General features: G+C 35.3%; 1 protein-coding gene across 1 annotated transcript; it reads left to right on the top strand.

Annotated features, from left to right (window-relative positions):
* The first annotated feature begins 15,641 nt into the window (after nucleotides 1–15,641).
* On the top strand, nucleotides 15,642–21,048 carry LOC108457651 (uncharacterized). The gene is made up of 6 exons (XM_017756710.2): nucleotides 15,642–16,034; nucleotides 16,380–16,570; nucleotides 16,809–16,854; nucleotides 18,708–18,790; nucleotides 18,879–18,995; nucleotides 20,714–21,048. The coding sequence occupies exons 1-6, from the start codon at nucleotides 15,833–15,835 to the stop codon at nucleotides 20,783–20,785; spliced, it is 711 nt and encodes a 236-aa protein (XP_017612199.1). The 5' UTR covers nucleotides 15,642–15,832; the 3' UTR covers nucleotides 20,786–21,048.
* Nucleotides 21,049–22,096: the final 1,048 nt, after the last annotated feature.

Raw genomic sequence — 22,096 nt, 5'->3', positions numbered from 1 at the left:
GAAATTTTATTGAAAAGAAATATGAAAGAACAAAAGACTTTTGGGGGAGAGTGTTTACAGAAAAAGATCCTCCAAATAGAGTCACTTCACCCCCTATTTATAGTGCTAGGGAGATAGTCTAATTGAACTTAAATTCTAAAAAGATAAATACATTTAATTAAAGATAAACAAAGATAATTAAAATAAAATCCTAAATTTGAATAATCCTAATAATTATCTTAATATTAATTATCCTAATAGAATAAAAGAAAATAAAGTCTTCCAAAATAAAATCTCTTCTATTTGCTTTTAAGTCCTTGTGCCTTCCATGTTCGCACTTTTGGCACCATATTTGTCCCACGTTGCATATTGGCCCATTTAATCTCCAAATTGACGCTTTTTCCCTTGAATTTACTTTTCGCCTCCAATTTAGTCCCTAAAAGATAAAAAGACATAAATAGCTCAAATTAGTAGGCTCAAGCTCAAAATAAACACATGATTAATATATAAAAATACGTCATTTTAGAGTATTATCAAATTCCCCTACTTAGCCCATGCTTGCCCTCAAGTATGGTTCCTATCAACCGTGAAAGCTAGATTCGCCATAAAAGAAATACCACTCCAAAGTTTCATAAAATTAGTTAAAACGATATGAAAAATAAAGAGACCTCTAAGCTTGCTTTAAGTAAAATGAAAAAGTATTCCAATTATTTCACACAAAATTAAGATCGACTTGAGTTATGCCATTTAGGTAAATTACCAAACCTACTAAGACACCTTAATTATTTCCTCCTTTAGTCCCCAAGTGCAACTTTATTAGTACTTATTTTTTCTTCTTTTTTCTTTTTTTCTTTTTTGATTTTTTTAAATTTTATTATTTATTTACTTAGGAATATATTAAACCTTTTGACGCCAAGAGAGATGACAACCCAAGCACCCCACCCGATTACTCATTAACATACTCCTAAAATTATTTATTTCCTTAGCGGAGTTTTACCCAACACGTCACACAACCTTTTGACGCAAAGTAGAATGACAACCCAAGTACCCTACTCCGGTTACTCGATCAATCCACGATTTGAGCCATACTCATAACCTCGACTAGTGGAGTTTTACTTGTCACGTCACACAACCTTTTGACGCTAAGTAGAATGACAACCCAAGCACCCTACCCCTTACTCGATCGACCACGATCTAAGTCAGACTCATAACCATGGAAAACATTTATTAAAAATTAAACGATATTTAAAATTCTTGAGAACTCGGAAAGAAAAAATTTAAGTGTCAAAAATAAGTTTCAATAATCACCTAATAGCCATGAACATTAATTAAGCATGCAATCATTTTAAGTGTTCACTTTATATTAAACTTGATCAATTTTACAAAAAGCAAGATAGAATTAACCCTATTAATCACAATTATTTTTAGCCTAATAAAATAAAACAAAGGAGATGGCATCAATTATGGGAAAAATCATAACTTTCTTAGAAGGTAAGAATCATGCTTGAAAGTCAAACAACAATATGACAAAGAAAAATAGCGACTAATAACAATAACAACGAAGAATGCCTCCCCACTTAAAACACATAGTCCTCGATGTGAAAGTAAAAGGAAAACAAATAGGTGGAGAAAAAAAAGTGTTTAGAAAAACTCCCCATGTAGTTACTGGCTTGTTGATGCACACGGTGGAGAAGAAGATGGCGGCGGCAAGAGGTGGAGAAGAGGTGAGTGATGTGTGCAATGTTGGTTTGGCTTCGGGTTCTCACCGTGGTGGCTAAGAAATCGGCGGTGGGTGGTGGAAGAGAAAGGAGTCGACGGTTATGGAGAAATTTGGGGAAAAAAAAATGTAAGGTTTGGGGGTTTTATTTGCTGAAAAGGGGTGTTTGGCTGCAGGTTTTGGGGATTCTAAGGCTGAAATAGAACTGTTTGGCTGCAGGAATATGGCATTTTGGGCTGGAATAGAACTGTTTGACAGCATGGATAGGGTTGTTTTGGTGCACACTTTCTGTCTTTTTTTTTTTCTTCGTATTTTCGCTTCATTTCACCTAGATGGAAGAAGAGAAATTTATTAATATTTAACTAAAATAAAATAAAAATATAAAGAAAATAATAAATAATAAAAGGAAAAAAAATAAATAAATAAAAATAAAAAGAAAGACTGGGTTGCCTCCCAACAAGCGCTTGTTTAACGTCGTTAGCTCGACGCCTTGAACGGTTTTATGGTGGTTCTAATTGAATTTTATCGACCGTGTGGGCCTGGAAATTCTCGTAAAATGGCTTCAGCCGTTGACCATTGACTGTGAACCGCTTCCGATTCTTCACTCTCTATTTCAATTCGCCATTTGTAAATACTTTAGTCACAATAAAAGGTCCTTGCCACCGAGATCGAAGCTTACACGAATAGCTTTAATACGGAGTTATAAAGCAAAACTCTTTGTCCCATCGAGAAATGCTTCGAACTATATTTTGTCATGAAACATCTTTGTTTTGTCCTTATAAATTCGAGCATTCTCGTAGGCATCATTGGGAATTTCCTCCAATTCTTGAATGTCCAATTTCCTTGCCTTCCTGCTGGCTCTAACTCCATGTTACATTGTCGAATAGCCCAATAAGCTTTATGCTCCAACTCTCATCGGTAGATGACATGCTTTACCAAAACAAGTCAATACGGGGTCATGCCAATTGGTCCCTTATACGCCGTCTGATAGGCCCAAAGCGCGTCATTGAGCCGAAGACTCCAATCCTTACGGTTGGGTCGAACCGCTTTTTCCAAAATTGACTTGATCTCCTGCTTGAAACCTCTCGCTAGGCCGTTCGTTTGGGGATGGTAGGTCTGTTGCTATACGATGATGAACCCCATATTTTGATAATAGTGCCTCCATGACCTTGTTGCAAAAGTGGGTACCACGATCACTGATCAAAGCTCGAGGTGTTCTAAACCTAGAAAAGTAGTTCGTTTTAGAAACTCCACAACAGTATTAGCATTATCATTGCGAGTAGGCTTTGCTTCTATCCACTTAGAAATATAGTCTACTGCAAGAAGTATATATACGTTTCCAAACGAAGAAATAAAGGGGCTCATGAAATCAATGCCCCATACATCAAAAATCTCACATACATGAATCGGGGATAGGGGCATTTGATTTCGTCTAGTGATATTACCATATGTCGACATTTATCGCAAGACTTACGAAGTTAAACGCGTCACGAAAGATTGTAGGCCAATATAGCCCACACTCCAATACCTTGTGAGTCAGTCCGCTAGGCCAAAGTGACCTCCACAAGCTTCGTGTGACAAAAGTAAGGATAGAGGTTACCTCGGTTTCGAACACATCGTCATATTATCCGATCTGAGCAATGTTTCCACAAGTATGGATCGTCCCATATGTAATTTCGAGCTTCGCGTCTAAGCTTGTTTTTTAAGGATTGAGCTAACTCAGTAGGCAGCGATCCCGTGGTTAAGAGATTAACTATGTCTGCATACCACGGATAGTAAGCCTCGTTGAGAATAAGCTTTCGTCGGGAACTCATCCTTTATGGGATCATCATCAAATGGAGTTTTATCCTACTCAAGTGGTCGGCCACCGTGTTTTCACACCCCTTTTTGTCACGAATCTCGATGTCAAATTCTTGGAGCAGTAAAATCCACCTAATGAGCCTTGGCTTTGCTTCCTTCTTTGCGATTAAGTACCTAAGAGCTGCATGGTCAGAAAAAATAATCACCTTAGATCCCAGTAAATATGATCAAAATTTATCTAAAGCAAATACAATAGCTAAAAGTTCTTTTTCTATGGTTGTGTAGTTGCTTTGTGCAGCATCTAGGGTCTTTAAGGCGTAACAGATGACATGAGGCTCTTTCGTTATCTTTTGTCCCAATACGGCTCCCACGCTACGTTCGCTTGCATCGCACATAATTTCAAAGGGATAGTTCCAGTCTGGTGCTTATACTATAGGGGCGGTTACCAACTTTTGCTTAAGTGTATCAAAAGCCTCCATGCATTTTGAGTCAAACTCAAATTTTTGTCTTTCTCGCAACATTTCACAATGGTTCAAATATTTTTGAGAAGTTTTTATAAAACGCTCAGAAAATCTGCATGGCCAAGAAAAGAACGTATCTCTCTAACAAGAGAGGATATGGCAAAGAATTTATAATGTCAATTTTGGCCTTATCAACCTCAATTCCTTAGATGAGACTATATGACCTAGAATCAAACCTTTGTCTACCATAAAATGACACTTTTCATAGTTCAAGACAAGATTAAATTCTATGCACTGCTCAAAATTATCGTAAGGTTTTCAAGGCATTCAAGAAAACAGCTTCCATACACGGTAAAATCATCCATAAAACTTCAATAATTTTTTCTACATATTCGAAAATATACTCATCATGCATCTCTGGAAGGTAGCTGAAAGCGTTGCAAAGTCCAAATGGCATCCTCCTCAGATGCAAACGCGTTTAACGGGCATGTAAAAGTGGTCTTTTCCTGGTCTTCTGGCGCAACAGGATTTGGAAGAAACCTGAATATCCATCAAGACAACAAAAGTGAGTTTTACCAGCTAAACGTTCAAGCATTTGATCTATAAAAGGAAGAGGGAAATGATCTTTTCTAGTATAAGCGTTCAACTTCCTATAATCGATACAGACACGCCAATTCGCTCTTTCGGACCGTACTAAGTCACCTCAAGATTTTTCTTTACTGTCACGCCCGTTTTCTTGGGCACGACTTGTACCGGACTTACCCATCTGCTGTCAGAAATGGGGAAAATGATGTCAGCATCCAGCAGCTTAATTATTTCTTTTTTCACCACCTCTATCATATTCGGGTTTAAGCGTCTTTGTGCCTCTCTCCTTGGTTTCGTGTTCTCCTCCAAGTAAATCTTATGGGTGCATGTCAAAGGGTTTATCCCCTTCAAGTCAGCAATGGTCCAGCCAATCGCCTCCTTATGACTCTTTAGTACCTGGATCAAACTTTCCTCCTCGGGTTTAGAGAGTTTATTTGAAATTATAATTGGTAAGGTATTACCTTTTCCTAAAAATGCATACTTGAGATGCGCGGGAAGTGGTTTCAATTCCAAATCTGGAGCCTGCACAACAGAAGGTAGAAGTTTAGTTTCTAATGGTGATAATAATATCTTAACAAATTCATAATCATCATATCTATATTCAGATTCGTCTTTATAAGTTGACTCAAAAGTCTCGCCCACTAATGAGTCAATCAATCGACGCTTTTACGCCAAGATTTCGCTTGGATGGCTAATGGCATCGTAAACATTGAATTTCACGATCTCCCCATCAAATTCCATCGTAAGAGTGCCGCTTCAAACATCGATCTTAGTGCTAGCAGTACTAAGGAAGGGTCGGCCCAACAGGAGGTCTGAAGATCCAGCAGTGTTGTCCTCCTCCATCTTAATTACGTAGAAATCTGCAGGGAAAATAAGTTCATTAACTTTTACCAAGACGTCCTCGAGGACTCCTTCAGAATGCACAAGAGACCTGTCTGCCAATTGAATAATAACACCTATCTTTGTCAAAAAACCCGCGTTAAGTGATTCATAAATAGAATAAGGCATTACATTTATGGAGGCCCCTAGATCACACATAGCCTTTTTAATTCCCAAATGGCCAATTTTGCATGGAATAGCGAACATACCCCTATCTTTGCATTTAACCGGCATTTTTCGCTGTAGAACTGCGGAAACATTCTCACCAACACTTACCTTTTCATTACCTGTTAGTTTTCGTTTGTTGGTGCAAAGTTCTTTGAGGAACTTGGCATACCGCGGAATCTGTCTAATGGCATCTAACAGTGGTAAGTTGATCTCAACATTCCTGAATGTTTCGAGGATTTCCTTGTCTTCCTTACTTTTTCGACACTGATTTAATCGTCCTGGAATGGAGGTTGGATTTTTGGCAGTGGGGGTTTCGCTCGGATCTGTTCGGCGTTTCCTGGAGTTTCTTGGGCGATTTCTTGACCAAGATTCTTGCCAGGAATTGGTTCCAGCACCTTTCCACTTCGTAACGTTACTACATTCGCATTCTGCCTCGGGTTTGGTTCTGTTTGTGATGGCAGTTTCCCTTGAGAGTTTAATTTCTCAATTGATGTGGTCAACTCCCTTATGGATGCTTCAGTTTTCTGCTGAAAACCATTCATTTCTCTTTGGAAATTGAGAGTTTGTTGTTGAAAATCAAGGACATTAGTTGCTAATTTATTGACCAAAGTTTCTAAAGAATTACCTGAATCTTGCGACTGTTATGGGGCCCGATTTTGGTATGGCTGGTTATATCGTGGATTAGCCCCATAACTAAAATTAGGGTGGTCCCTCCATCCCGGTTGTAGGTATTGGCGTAAGGGTCGTATCGTCTTTGTGGTGGCCTGAAAAATTTCCCACAAAGATCTAAATGGGCCATAGAATCATCACACGACTAGGCACGCATCGATCGTATGTTCGTGTGTAGCACATATTCCACATACTCTGGCTGGTTTCGATTTTTCCGTAACAAGGAATTCACAATATTAGTAAGTCTATCAAGTCTATCTTCAATGGTAGAATTACTTAGTGGTGAACCCTTCTAGGGGTTCAGATTGGCTCGAAATTGCTGGGAATTCGCACCATTGTGGAGATTAAGTCTCTTACTTGTTGTGGAGTCATGTTGACTAACGCTCCTCCACTCGCAGCATCTACCATATTCATCTCCATGGGTTTCAAGCCTTCATAAAAGTACTGGAGCAAAGACTGTTCCGTTATACCGTGTTGTGGGCAACTTGCACACAACTTCTTAAATCGCTCCCAATAGTCGTATAGAGTCTCTGCGTCTTTTTGCCTTATGCCCACGATTTCTCTTCTTAACTCACCGCTCGTGATGCGTGGAAAACACATTAAGAAATAAACGAGATAGATCACCCAAGTTGTAATGGATCCAGAGGTAAATAAAATAACCATTCCTAGTGAATCAACTAGGGAAAAAGGAAAGCGCAAATTTAATTTGATCCTCAGTTACCCCCTGAGGTTTCATACTCAAACAAACCATATGGAATTCTTTTAAATGCTTATGGGGGTTTTCATTTTGTAACCCACGGAAAGTTGGCAGTAGCTGAATCAAGCCTGACTTTAATTCAAAATCAGTATCCATAGTAGGATACGCGATGCATAGTGGCGGTTGTTCTGCTTGCTTGACCGATTGTCAATTGTCCGAGCCATAAGTTAAGGTGTTAAATTAGGGTTTTCGTCAACCCTAGTGTTCAGCACTTCTTCAGGGGAATCGACTTGTTCTTCTTTACTTTCTAACGTTTGAGTAGGGTTTTCGTTAACCCTAGACTCTACTTCGTCGTCGATTCTAATTTCTGGCGGTGGATTGCTTTGAGTTCCAACCACCACTGACTGCTTTTTCCTTAGTTTTGTTTCCTTTCGATTAGCTTTCGCAGTCTTTTCGATTTCTGAGTCGAACGCAAGAGTACCTGGAGCAGATCTGGTCATAGAAAACAAAGAAAAACAAGATTAGTATGTTGCCGGTCCCCGGCAACGGCGCCAAAATTTGATGCGGTCGTTGAGAGCACCAAAAATATCCTATTCCCTGTAAAATAATGAAAAAGAAATAGTAAAGGGGAAGTAGGGTCGAATCCTCAGGGACCGGATTATACGAATGCTTGTCTCTCAAATCTCAAGCGTAATCGTGCTCAAGAAAACTGCGTTCTCGAAAAAAATAAAAAATAGAATTTAAGAATTGATTTTGGAAGCGAAAATAAAATAAAAACAGAATTTAAAGTTTATTGAAATTATGATTACGAAAATAATAAAAATAATAAAGAGAGTTTTAAGAGAAAAGAAATTCTTATGGGAAAGTTCCAGCCTCCGGTTGTCTCATTCCGCCTTGGGCTCAATCCTGGGCTTTTAGATGATCCTTCTCGACTTGAGTAAGCCAGTTATAGTGGAAGAGGACGCCTACGACCACTAGCTCCAAAGATTAGACTTACGATTTTTAGGGAACCTGACTCTAGCCAGTAATCTATGCTAGATCAACGCTTCTCAATGGCGAATCCCACACCATTTTGTCTCTTTGGCTCGCCAACCTCTGACGCAGTAAGTTAACGAACCGACTATGCAATCCTTCCAATACATACAAAGCGCCGCCTTTGCATATGCTGAAAAGCTTACTTCTTAAGGGCCATGGATGAAGCGTCACCAGAAAAGTGAGAAACGATGAATACTTGGCGAGAAGGCTAAATACGGATTCTAGGCCTCAAGAACCTTTTTTGGGGAAATATTGACAACTTTTGGCTAGAAGGGTTTTAGTGGCTCATGATAATTGTGGGAAAGAAAATAAATAAAAATATGGAAAAGAAATTTTATTGAAAAGAAATATGAAAGAACAAAAGACTTTTGGGGAGAGTGTTTACGAAAAAGATCCTCCAAATAGAGTCACTTCACCCCTATTTATAGTGCTAGGAGATAGTCTAATTGAACTTAAATTCTAAAAGATAAATACATTTAATTAAAGATAAACAAAGATAATTAAAATAAAATCCTAAATTTGAATAATCTTAATAATTATCTTAATATTAATTATCCTAATAGAATAAAAGAAAATAGAGTCTTCCAAAATAAAATCTCTTCTATTTGCTTTTAAGTCCTTGTGCCTTCCATGTTCGCACTTTTGGCACCATATTTGTCCCACGTTGCATATTGGCCCATTTAATCTCCAAATTGACGCTTTTTCCCTTAAATTTACTTTTCGCCTCCAATTTAGTCCCTAAAAGATAAAAAGACATAAATAGCTCAAATTAGTAGGCTCAAGCTCAAAATAAACACATGATTAATATATAAAAATACGTCATTTTAGAGTATTATCATTGGGGTAAGGGGATAGGATCACACAATTTGAATCCGTGTCAAATGGGTGTTTGATAAGAGTTTTAGTCACGTTGATATGATTCAAGACAAGCGTGCGTTATTTTTTAGGATAAACTACCTAGTTAATCACCCAATTTTTAGACGCTTTCATCTTGGTCATCCAAGCATTAAATCTTTAATGGCGATAAACTGTACAGTCCACATCATGTTTATACTTTTATTTTGGTCACCCAACTTTTAGGTCGCTTTCATTTTTTTCACCCAATAAATATTTTTTAAAGTATTGATTGGGGTAAAAAATTCAAGAATCAAAGTAAAAAAGCGATATAAACTAAAATAATACACAGGAATTGTCAAATTATACTTGTTTATCCCATTGCCAAAATTCGAATTTTTTTTTAAATATTGAAATTTTAAATTCCAAAACATCAAAATAAATTGAATAAATTGTTGAATTTTTTTATCCATTAATAATGTCAACTAATTTGTTACTATAATATTAAAATTAATTAATTTAATCTCCTTTTAAATTTTAAAATTTTATTTTATGTTTCCAGATTATCTTAAACGAAATTGTAACACCCTATACCCGATCCAGTTGCTAGACCTGAACTATAAGATGCTACAACAGTTAACGATCACTATTAATTATGAGTTAAACTTAAATATTAAATCGATCAACAAAGCATTCTTTAACACAAGTATAACATGATTTACAACTAAAATTGTGTCTTAATTGAGCCTATAGAGCTCTTAAACCAACTCAAAACAAATCAAGATTAATTTGAAACTTCTACAAAAAGATAGGTAAAAATGAAAAATAGGGGTCACACGGTCATGTGGCCAGGCCATGTGACGGGCTGATGTCGTGTGGTGCTAGATGACATGGTCATGTGCTTAAACTGTGCAACAGACTGAAGCTGTGTATAACAAGGTCACACGGTCGTGTCATCAGGCTGTGTAACAGACTGAAGTCATGTGGACCTAAATGCAAAATTACTAAAAAAAAAGTCACACGACCATGTCCTAGATCGTGTAACTCTCTAAGGCCATGTACAACAATAACCTTCCAAAACATACAGACTACACGACCGTGCCACGTGGCCATGTGTGTCACATGGTCATGTGACAAACCGTGTATACCTAAAAGGCACCCTACAAGGAAAGTTACCAATCAAAACATTCAAATATACCACAACCATGCAACATATCATTCCTCAACCTATTAAAATACATCAAAACATGCCAAAACAACACTTATATCATTTATCCTAAGTGACTAACCAATATGTCACAATTGGCACATCAAATCAACCATTCATCACTTAATGTTCATGTATAAGCAAACCAAAGTTTCATACCTATTTATTCACCAATACAACATCAATCCCAAATGGTCAAATTCATCAAACAAAATGCATTCTAGGTACCAAAGCATGCTTATACCATCAAGTACCACGACTAACCAAAGCAACCATCAAGGTTTACCTCTATATACAAATTCATCTGGTTATTTTGGACTTTTACATTGCCATTAACCTATTTAAATGTCACTTATAACCAGACCAAAATAAGTAAAAGTCTACCAAAAGAATTGGCGGATAGTGTGAGCTCCGAAGATGATCCAATCGACAGCATGATTCCAAAATCTACAAGGAAGAAAAGAAACACGATAAGCTTACTCAAAACTTAGTAAGTTCATATAATTCAAACACAACATACTTGTCATTTAAATTCCTACAAATTGAAATTAACATATAAACTTAGTATTCCTGACCAAGTTACATATTCCTTACCATACCAAAATGGTTAGTCATGAACATATAGCAAACATCAAGACATATAAATAGCATAATACACATGACATTTCCATTCATTCAATGAATAACATTTTATGCCATAATATTCCATCTCCATTTATTTCATTATCTAGTTTTGCCCGGAGAACTATAATAAATGAACTTAGGATACTTGGGATCACTTTGCTCACTCAAGTTGTAAATCGAGACATTAACCATTACTCAATATTGCTCACACAAGTTGTCGAGTATCAGCGACAAATGCTAAATTCTAGCCATCGAAATGGTATCCACCACTGATACATAGTAACTGATAAATATAACACTAGCACATAGTGCCTGATAAATATAACACCGGCACATAGTGCCTTATACAACATGAACACCGTACAAAGTATTTGATAATATGGTCACTGGTTCATAGTACTTGATAAATATAATCACCTGCAAATAGTGTGATAAACCCTAATGATGACATGTCATTTATATCCTAATCATTCACTAAGATCACACGGGCCTTAATTCCATCATCACACTCTTTCTATCTTTATAACATAGTTTCATATTCATCATGGTCATTTACATTCCATATCATCTCTCAATTCATTCCAAACACATAAGTTGTTATACTTTACAATTAAGTCTTTTAATATCAATTTCAACATTTATTTCCAATAATCATGCCAACAACAACAACAACACACATATATACACTTAATACAAACATAAGTATCAATCAAAATGAGCCCACTGCGAACTTACTTAAACGAAACAACAATAAACACCACATCGATGACTAATCAACAATTTTTCATTTTCCACGTTTATTAATTGGTTGATCCATTTCTTGGTCTATAATAATAATTTAACTCAATTATCACTTTCAATTTTAAAATGTCTAAACACATACATATGACTATTTAATAGCATTTTACACTATTTTCCTAAAATTTTACCTTTTATTCAATTTAGCCCCTAAAATTGAAACTTACATTCTTATCACAATTAAGCCAAAAACCCTTAAAAGATCGAATTACTCCTATAAGGTGAATTAGTGCTCACTTTTTGTCTTAGGAAAAACAAATGAAATTTATGTTGTTTTCTCAAAATCATTATGAAAAAAACACAAAGTTTCTGTCTAGTTTGCTGCTTCTATTTTATGGATCCTCGTCTTTGCCTTGTTATCTAGACTCTCCAAGTTCATCGTACTTTTTCCAATTTGATTAGCCCTTGCATTTATCATGTGAATATATCTTTCCCACGCTTCACTAATGGAGATACCTATGCCACTTCCCTTTCTACTTGCTTTATTCGCATGCAAAATGACATTGTCTAGTAGTACATTGATTGGATCTCATGTAGCCTTTTTCTGTAGGGGTAAGGAATTTAAGCTTCAAACAAAATGTTGTCGCGACCATCTTTTCCATCCTTATGATTGATCTACCAAATATGGCATTATAGGCTGAGGGATGGTCAACCATCAAGAATTCAATCATCTCTGTCTTTGTATGCTGACCATCGCCTAACGTGACTGATAAAGTTGCTTCCACTTTGACCTCTATTGGCTGGTTAGCGAAGCCACAAATAGGTCTCACGCTCTTGAGTATTGATTCCTTAAAACCCATCAACTTGAATGTCTATCAATGTAAAACTTCCACTGCACTTCAAGGTCAACTAATATTCTCTTCACTTGAAACCCAATTATGGTCGCTGATAACCACCAGAAGGTCATTACTATTTACATCTAAAAGTTGATCTTAATCAATTCCATTAAGCCCAAGTTGCCATGATTGCCCCGAGTGAGGCTTTTTTAATGGAGCATTGATGAACATTGCATTCCTCTTAGCATTAAGTCTTGTCCAATCCTAATTATTTTCCACTATCACGTTGATGACTCCCTTAAGTAGTTGCTTATCTCTTGCTTTGTCCTCTCTAAACGCTTGAGAAGAACCTACATTTCAATTACCATACTCTCTGTTATTTCGATTTTGAAGGGTTGAGCTACATACTACTTTAACTATCCCTTCCACACAATAGATTCAATTGCACCCTTTAGGTGTATACAGTTTTATTCTTATGATCAGGAGCATTATGAAACTAACACCGATGGGCTGACTGTAAAGTGACTAGGTTTCATCAATGGGGGTGTTTCTAAAATTCCTTAATTTTCTATCTAGCTAAGAATATAAGCGACGAAGTAATGTTAGGTGCATAAGTTTCAAACCTGTTATATGAAGCTCTTTCAATTTGCTTTCGTTGTTGATTCCACTACCTACCATCTCTCCTTCTGCTCATCGAGTTCATAGAATTAGCAAGGTTAGAAAAATGTTGGCCCTTAAATGTAAGTGTATGTTAGGATTTCGCCTTTGGTGATCATGTAATGGTGGGAAACCTCTGTGCGAGCTATTATAGCTTTCTAGTGAAGGTTCAACATAAAACTTAAATAATTGAATGTTAGCTCCTTGAAGTTCTTTAGTTTCTGCGTACTTATGTGCCTTCTCAAATAAAGTTGACAACCTCTCTGGTTGGTGATCATTTATCAATGCATATTTTAAATGCTCATGCACTGCCCCTGCAATAAACGCTTGCATCGTCCATTCATCCGTTAATCCCTTAGTTTTCATCATTGCGGTATTAAATCTGCAGATGAATTCTTGGAGGGGCTCGTCGTTCTTCTTTTTTAATGGAGAGAAGTAGGACTTTGCTGCAACATTTTATTGGCGAGGAATTGACTCATGAATAGGTTTGTAAACTCAAGGAAGGAATGTATGAAGCCCTTTGGTAAAGACAAATACCAAGATTTTCATTATCTCTTAGGGTCATCGAAAAGGCGTGACATTTCACCCCGTTTGAAGTGCCCAATATATTCATTTTATTATTGTAGTGCGCTAAATTGCCTTGAGGGTCGCCTTGGCCATTGTACGTCTCTTTAGATAGCTTGAGAGTTTGACACATAGATTTTCCAACCACTCTAGAGCCAAGGGTTCATTAGAGTAATCCCATTCAAACTCGATGGACCTGCCTTTGCAAAAAAGGTTGCATTTCCTTCCTAAGAGTCTGCATTTGCTCTTAAAAAAGTTGGCTTGCCTTTGTGGGTTATGCATTTGTGGTTAGTATATGGGTCAGCCTCTAGGTTTCTGATGGACTTTGGACTCTTTTTATTAAAGAATTGAACTGTCTCTTCCCATTATACTCCAAGTTGAAGGCTTCTATTTTTGGGGGTTTCTATTTGCTTTGAGTTCTTCTATAATTTTCTTATTCCTAAAATTCACCTCTTGTTGTTGCTAATATGTTCGTTGCTGCATGGAAATTTGTTCATCAAGTATCCTCATTTTTTTCTTGCATCTCTGTGAACTACTGTAAGCTAGAGTTTGGGTTTGTGAAAATTTGCTCCCCATGGCTGCCTTAAGGAAGGGGTGGTTGGTTTTGTTGGTTTGGATATTGAGTGTAATATCTAGGTGGCGAGGGTCTTACGGGTTAATGTAGATAATAATGGTGGTTTGGTTGCAACTGTTGTGGAAGATATTGTTGCCTCCCACTAGTCTAAGTTGACTTGGGTTGTTTGAAGTTGGTACTAAACTTGAGAATCTTGTTCTCATTCTTCTTTATACATTCAAGAATGTGTAAGCTAGAATGAATTATGTATGTTTACGCTCATCAAATCAATTATTGAGGGAAAATGTGGCGAAAGTTGACATTATAGTTTATTTCATAAGTTGAGAGTTATAAGATGAAAATAGAGTTAGGGTGAGTTTAGATGGGCGATGCGTTTATCTGTGGTTAGTGTAAAAATAGCGGTAGCGGTGAGATTAGATATTGTAGCGATACTGTAGCGTAAGACAAAAAGTAAGCTAAATGCACCGCATTGCACCGCACTGCCGTCCCAAACACACCCCTAATTAGTGATAAATAAGGAGCTAGAAAAAAAAGAAAGAGAGTGTAATTATTGAAGAAAGTTGGAATGAGAGAAGAGAGAGAAGGAATCATTGGTTAAGGAATAGGAGATGTATAGTATAGTGTAACAACACTTAGGTTTTTTGAAGAAGGGTGAGTTTAGATGGACAGTATGTTTATTCGTGATTAGTATAAAAATAATGGTAGCAGTGAGATTAAATATTATAACAATACAGTAAGGTAAGACAAAAAAATAAACTAAATACAACACATCACACTCAATAGTCTATATAAACGCATCTACAAGAGTCAAAAATCACGAGTATCCATCACAAGAGTGAAGGTGTATATGCACAACTAGACCTGCTCATGGGTCGGGCTACCCAGCCCGGCTCGAAGGCCCGCCCGAAATGTGGGAGGGTTTGAGCAAAAAATATAGGCCCGAAAAATAGGCTTGGACAAAAAAATAAGGCTTGTTTAAAAAATGGACCAGACTTCGAGTAAGATATTTTTGGCCCGAGCCCGGCTCGGCTCGAATTCAGTAAATGACAAAAAAATTTACTTTTTTTTTTGTTTTTGAATGTTATTTTCTTGTTGTTTTCTCCCTATTTTGCTACCATATTACTATTAGTTGCTACTATTTTGTTGTTATTGTTTGGATATTGTATAAAACTTATTTTATTATTAATTTTGTTATTATTTTAAAGACATTTGTTAATTTTGTTATTATTTTAGAGGTATTTACTTGTTAAGTTGCATCTATCTTAGTGCTAGTTAAGTCTACATATTTTTTAAAATTTATTTTCAATTTGATGAAAAATATTTATTTTAATTTTAGTATTTTTATATATTATATATATTTAAAAATAATATAAAAATAAATATAAAGGAGTTGGGCAGCTCTCGAGTTTTAATATTTTTATTTAGATCGAACTTTAATAAAATTTTAAGCCAATTTTTTAGATCCAACTCAGTTCGAGCACACTAAATAAACCTAAAATTTTAGTTAAATTTGACCTAAATTTAACCCGACCCAATCTACGAGCACATGTGCATATAACTATCATTTTAACCTTTTTAAGTAATTTAACTTTCACAAGTAACGTACATATTTTTCTGACTAGTTTGAATTTTGTTTTTTTATCGAGGGGACGCAATTTAACCACAGGCGCAAATGGCAGGCAAAAAATTCTTCTCTTATCCCTGGGAACAAAACACCAGAGTCCACAGTCCAAGGCTTCTTCCCCAAATATCCGCTTTCTATCTACCTTCTCGGATTCGGAAACCATTTCTCCGACTTCGTTTCAAACATGGTCTTAGGATCTTCTTCCTCACTCACTTCAACGCGCCTTTCCTTCCCTTCAAACATATCATCCATCAAAACCTCCAAAAATCCACCTTCTTTTCACTTGCTCTGCGTTAAGGCCTCCGCCACCAACTCCCCCCCTAAAGCCCGTTTTGTCGCTCGTCGAAAGGAGTCCATTTCCGTTCGCCAGTTGAACCGCCCTCTTAGTAATCTTGCACCACAATTATATATATTGTTTTCTTTTACTTGTTTCTTTGTTGCTGTTTGTCTTAAGGTTAAAATTATTTATGCATTTAACTATTTTTAAATTGTTAAAAGGGTTTGATTTTATTTAATTAACAGTTTTCTATCTAATTATAAATAGCAATATTAACGAATTATTCATATAATTACTTAAAACATTTTTTAATTCTTTAAAGTATTTTTTCACACCAAAAAAAAAGTTGTTTTTAAAATAGATGGGTCACTCTCTTAATCTGCTGTTGAAGCCTGATGAGATAATTTTTTTGTGTTATTATTTTAATTGGGATTTTTTTTTTTTTTTGGTGCAGTTGATTATATGAGCTTACCAGCGAGCCAATACTCGGTGCTGGATGCAGAAAGGATTGAGAGGGTAGATGATAATACATTTAGGTGTTATGTATATAGGTTTAAGTTTTTCAATTTCGAGGTTTGCCCTGTTTTGCTTGTTAGAGTTGAAGAACAGCCTAATGGTTGCTGTATTAAGCTCTTGTCTTGTAAGGTAATCTCAAAGTTCCATTCTATGAATTCGTTAAAATATACTTTGCATCTAATATTTGTTAACATTTTGAAGTGCAACATTTCTTGAAATGGTATCTTAATCGGTATTTCTAGGGACTTAGACATACCGCTTAGAAACACTTTTCAGATACTGAAGGGTTGCTAATATATACATTTTAGAATTTTATAGATTTTCTTGGATTTTGAGAGTGTCATAATGTTCTGTCCACTGATTGCAGCTGGAGGGCTCACCAATTGTGGTTGCACAGAATGATAAGTTTGATGGTAAGTATCTGTCTGTAACTTCTCCATCCAATAAAGATATCATATTTTTAGTTTTGAATGTTATGTGATAAGGTCAATTAAGGATAAATCCATAGTTATTGTCAATTCTTATTGTGGTTTTTGTTTAATCTTGTTGTTTGATATTTTCTTTGCTATGTATTAAGCCGTGGCTCATCAAAGAAGTATATAATTGATTCATAGCTGAAGCAGTATCAGGCTATCAGTAAAAAAGCACTAGTACTATGTTTAAAAGGCAATGAGACTTTTGTGAAGCTTGAGCATCTCAGAAACATGTCTTGGACCGATGCTTTTTGATCCTATTGTCTTTTAATAGAATAAGTTGAATTATGTAGGTGACCTGTTACTTTTACCCTGATTTATTTTAATTACTTTCTAATTTAACAATTATCTTAAGTTTCTTCTAATCCAAATTACAAGCAGCAGGTTTTACAACTAATTGTTGCACAATGCAAACTGCAAAAGGCTGTTTATGCTTGTTCTGTTATACGAGATTTTGCAAATGAAATTTCATAGTCTATTTGATTTGTCTGATTTAGATTAACAATCCTTTACTGGGTCTGTTTCCTTCTCTTTATTCCAATAAAAGAACCATTTCTCCTCTCAATCTCTTTGTAGCGTATTTTTCATCTCTGGCTCCAAATTGGCTATTGACGTTAATGAGAACAATAAATTTAAATGTGTATTGTTTTAACATACTTTTTTCCCTCCAATTATTGACTATATATGGTTGTTGCTAGCTTTTGTCATTTTGTCACTACATGCGCACTAGGATAGACCTTTAACTTGTATGTGTTCTGTTCTCCCCTTATTCTGTATTTGAATTCCATTTGGTCATATGCAATGTTTTAACTAGCTTATTAGCTTTATTTTTCAAAACCATTTTTATGTGTGAGTGTCATCCAGTGTTGTGAAGCACAAGATGCAGTCTAGGTGCTAAAACCCTTATATTGCTTTAGGTGCAAGGTGCAAAAAAAGCACTAGCCAGAGTGAAGTAAACCGCAATATGTATGTGAGTTTTTTCTAGTCTGTGTTTGCATATATAACATATAAAGCTTAAGATATATAGTAAAGTCTAAAGTGTGGTGTAGTTTATCTACAAAACATGCAATTTTTTCACAGGTCAATATGCATGATTTTCTTATGCTGTATATTGAGAAGGACAGAGTTTGATTTCAAATGAAAACACTGAAAAGAAAAATGAAATTTAAAGTGAAATTCAATCAGGCGAGCCCTGTTTTCTTTCTTATGCCTATCGCCTTAAAAAAAGTGCCTAAGCTCACCAAGCATGTGCCTGATCAAATGGGCCTCGCCTAATGGGTATGAGGTCTTTTTGTTGAATAATGCTAATACGTAGGCATATCTAGGCGCATGCCTTGACCCACCGGTGTCATCTTTGTAAGCTTTCTTTGTCAAAAGCATTTTTGTGGGTAGGTGGGTTGGGGTGTGTGTGGATATTGCTAGCTTTGTACTGTCAAGTACATTAACATAATAAAATCTTAACGTTCTACAGAATCTCATCATTCTCTGCTATTTCATCTCACCTTGCAAATTGAATGTATACATTTAGCTCTTTTCTACTCAAGTGCCTTTGCTGCTTGGGGTACTGTTCTGATTAGCTTGGATGTCTTAACTAATTTGTGTAGCTATCCACTTTTTTTGGGTTGTGGCTTGAGGGGTACCATTGGTGTTGATGAGATATTGAACAACTGCAGCATGATTTTAAGGAAATGGCAACTTGCTTAGTCATTATCTGTTTGAGTCAGTTATACCTAAATTAAGGTGCAATTTTTCTTTCTGGTATGCTTTGACACTGATTTGATATTAAACTGCAGCTTCTATGGTCAACCGAATATCGTGCAATACCAACCGAAATGACTCATTAGTACAAGAGCTTACATCGGACGCAGTTATTGAGGTAGTGTTTGCAAATTATTCTTTCTCCAATATCGCCATTGCATTTCAGAGAGGCATATCTTTCTCACTGTAATTTGCATTCTATCTAGGTCAACATCGAGGTTCCTTTTGCATTTAGACCAATTCCATTGGGAATGATTGAATCAAGTGGGACCCAAGTCCTTGAACAAATACTCAGGCTGATGCTGCCCCGTTTTATGGCGCAGGTTTGTAGAATATTACTCAGATTTCTTTTTCACTGATTCACTGATTTCTTTTTCCCTCAATACTTAAATTGTTGCTTTGCTCTTCATTTTTCTTGAAGTTTCCATGTTCGACATATGGATATCTCTGAGTATCCTCCATGTACATGAAAAAACTTAGAAAAATTTGACCATACCTATGTCAAACGCATACCTATATCTAACATACACCCTAGTCCAAGTAACATAAATTTAGTATGTAAGCAGATATTTTTGGCAGTAGAGTTTTTCTCAGACAGGTTACTTTAAACTCCTTGGTAATAGTCACGTTAAACTCATACTTTGTTTGCTAGATTCTTCTCTGTGGCCAATGAGGTCCAATTTGAAGTCAAAATTTATAATTGACTATCAATTAAAGGGTATCTGTCAAAATGATAGAAAATAAAGATGGTGGCAGCACTTCTTGGGATCCAACTATTACATTTATATTTATGTTTGATTGCCAATTGGGAAAGATTACATGCTTATAAAGAATGTAAGACTATACTATTTTGATTGTTGATACAAAGGGTATAATATATATACCCGTCTAGTCTGATCCAAACCTAAAATTTGACTTAATCAACCGGAAACCAATCCCGACCCAATGTATTGTGACCATAAAAAGTCAATAACATGAATTTGTCTAACCTTAACATGAATTGATCGAACCCAAGTTGATCTGAGCATGAAACAATCCAAACCGAAACACCCGAACTTGAAAGTACTCAAACAAGTAATCTTGAAATGACTTGATCCCAAAGTGATTAGAATCCAAAATGATCTGAATTTATAATGACCCGACTTGAAAAATCCGAGCCTCAAACCCAAGACCACTTGTATCCAAAATTGACCCAAACTTGGAATTAATTCAAACCAAAATGATCTGAAATTTTTTAAATCCAAATTGAGTAGATCTGAAATCAATTTGACTCACACAATGGACTGGTCTAGTACAATATTTTAACTAGAAAAACTATTTATATCTTCTACTTCTGTTTTCAGTTATATTATTTATAGTGGTAGAAATAACTTTTTGGAAGTTCTTGGAATTTCCCTTATAGAGTATTATAAACTTCTAGTTCATCGGAAGCCTCTCTGTATTCAGACACTAGCTTAGCAGTGGATCATGTTATGGTGCTTATATGGGTGGGAATGACATTAGAGATCCCTTTGATCTAAAAATATTTTTTCAGCAGGTTTCACTTTTGGAATGAGTTTTTGCTCAAACAAATCCAAATTGTTTGCATGAATGGCATTGACAAATATAGCTGGCGATTGAAAATGTTCCTGACTATTCTTCTCTTGTTCGGTTTAGCCATCCTTGCGGACTCTTACTCTTTGTTACTTGGACTCATATGAGTAGCAGATACGGGAATATTCAATTTTTTGTAGTTCTTTCATGCATTTAGAAAGTCTTCGGAGGATCATATCTTCATTAAAAAAACACTTTCAAAAGAAATGGATTTATGTATGCTGCACACCGATACATACCCGATTTTCGCATCCGAGTCTGAGTAACATAGGTGCTTGATATCATTTTTTTTTTCTGATGTGCAGTTGCAGCAAGTGCTGCTTCTACTGGAATTGATTTGTTTCTGTAATTGGAAATATGAAAATACGAACCAACAAGTATAACTTAAAGTAAATGCTCAATTCTGAATTTTGAATGACATAGTTGTAATACCTTTCTGTGTTGGCAGCTTGTTAAAGACTATCAAGCATGGGCTTCTGGTGATACCTCAAGGCAACCTCTTGGAACCGGGGAGATATGAAATCACGCAAGATAAGATTTCTTCGAACTCTCTTTGAAATTGGCATCTTGTTCAATTTTGGCAGCATAATATGTTTTGACTGTAATATTTAGGCAGTTTAGTGTTCCTCAGCACTGAGGTGCAACAAATTAAGAAAATTCATTATATTCATCCAATGTCAGTCATGCAGACTCTAGGATCAGTATATTCCTCCTATTCTGATATGAAATTCTGGCAACTGTTTTCAGTTTTTTTATTTGGATTTTAAGTTGGATTAAACAAAATGATAGATGGTCTTGTTATGTCAAACCTGACGATTTAGGACATGATATGAGCATAATTGTTGCAGATTGTGAGATTGCCTGGTATCTCTCTCATTCACACGATTATGAGAATGCAATTATGCTCTTCACACATAATTGTTGCAGATTGCATGATCAAGGATATGATGCAGATGAGGGTGAAGAGGAAAGCTAAATAGAATTAACTAAAACTCATTTTGCACGGGCAATAATATCAATGTCATTCCAACTAAGACTCAATCGGTAGAATAAAAAAACATTAAACACAACAATTAATAGTAATATATTTATTGATTAAAAAATTAGATAGGAGAAATTAAATTAATACATTGAATGAATTTAAATTAAAAGTAATGACAAATTTATTGTATCAAACATTTTCTACCTTTATTTTTTTAATTTAAAATGTAAAGTATTTCAAAATACATTTTCTAATAAAATCTTACTTTATTTTTGTGGATTATAACTTTAGATTCTTATATCTATTATTAAAATCAATTGGCTTTTGTGGATAATTGATTAGGATTTGAATATTTGATTTTATTATTTGTTTTACTTTTAAATATTTAATTTAATTTTTATTTTATTAAATTAAAATAATAATATTTAAATTTAATAAAAATAATAAACAAATTTATGAATTTAAATCCAAATATTAGAAATAATGATATGTTTTCAACCCAACAAGGAATTAAAGAATTATTCTCGATCAAATAATAAATTAGAGATAATAATGTGTTTTTGACTCAATAGAGAATTAAAGAACTCTCATTGACCCAACAATGAATACGAGAGTCAAATAAAGTATGCCCAATATTAAAACATCATCTGATATTTCTAATCTTATGACATACTAATTATATCTGAAATTCTATTAGACATCGCTTAATAGTATATTTCTATTATTAAATATCATTAAAACATATTTTAATACAACTTTCACACCAATCACAACTCATATTCAGTTGTGAAATCATCAAACATAAATTCATATTCATATAGCATGATCACATAATTCAACTCATCATGA

This window comes from Gossypium arboreum, chromosome 4, assembly GCF_025698485.1.
Source record: "Gossypium arboreum isolate Shixiya-1 chromosome 4, ASM2569848v2, whole genome shotgun sequence".
NCBI classification, from domain to species: domain Eukaryota; kingdom Viridiplantae; phylum Streptophyta; class Magnoliopsida; order Malvales; family Malvaceae; genus Gossypium; species Gossypium arboreum.
This window is presented reverse-complemented; position numbering and strand designations above follow the sequence as displayed.

What these genes read in the sequence shown, in the direction of transcription:
- LOC108457651 (XM_017756710.2), top strand. Translation starts at nt 15,833, where the DNA reads ATGGTCTTAGGATCTTCTTCCTCACTCACTTCAACGCGCCTTTCCTTC. An exon ending in CATCGGACGCAGTTATTGAG is followed by an intron (nt 18,791 to 18,878) that starts GTAGTGTTTGCA and finishes CATTCTATCTAG; the next exon opens with GTCAACATCGAGGTTCCTTT. An exon ending in TGCCCCGTTTTATGGCGCAG is followed by an intron (nt 18,996 to 20,713) that starts GTTTGTAGAATA and finishes CTGTGTTGGCAG; the next exon opens with CTTGTTAAAGACTATCAAGC.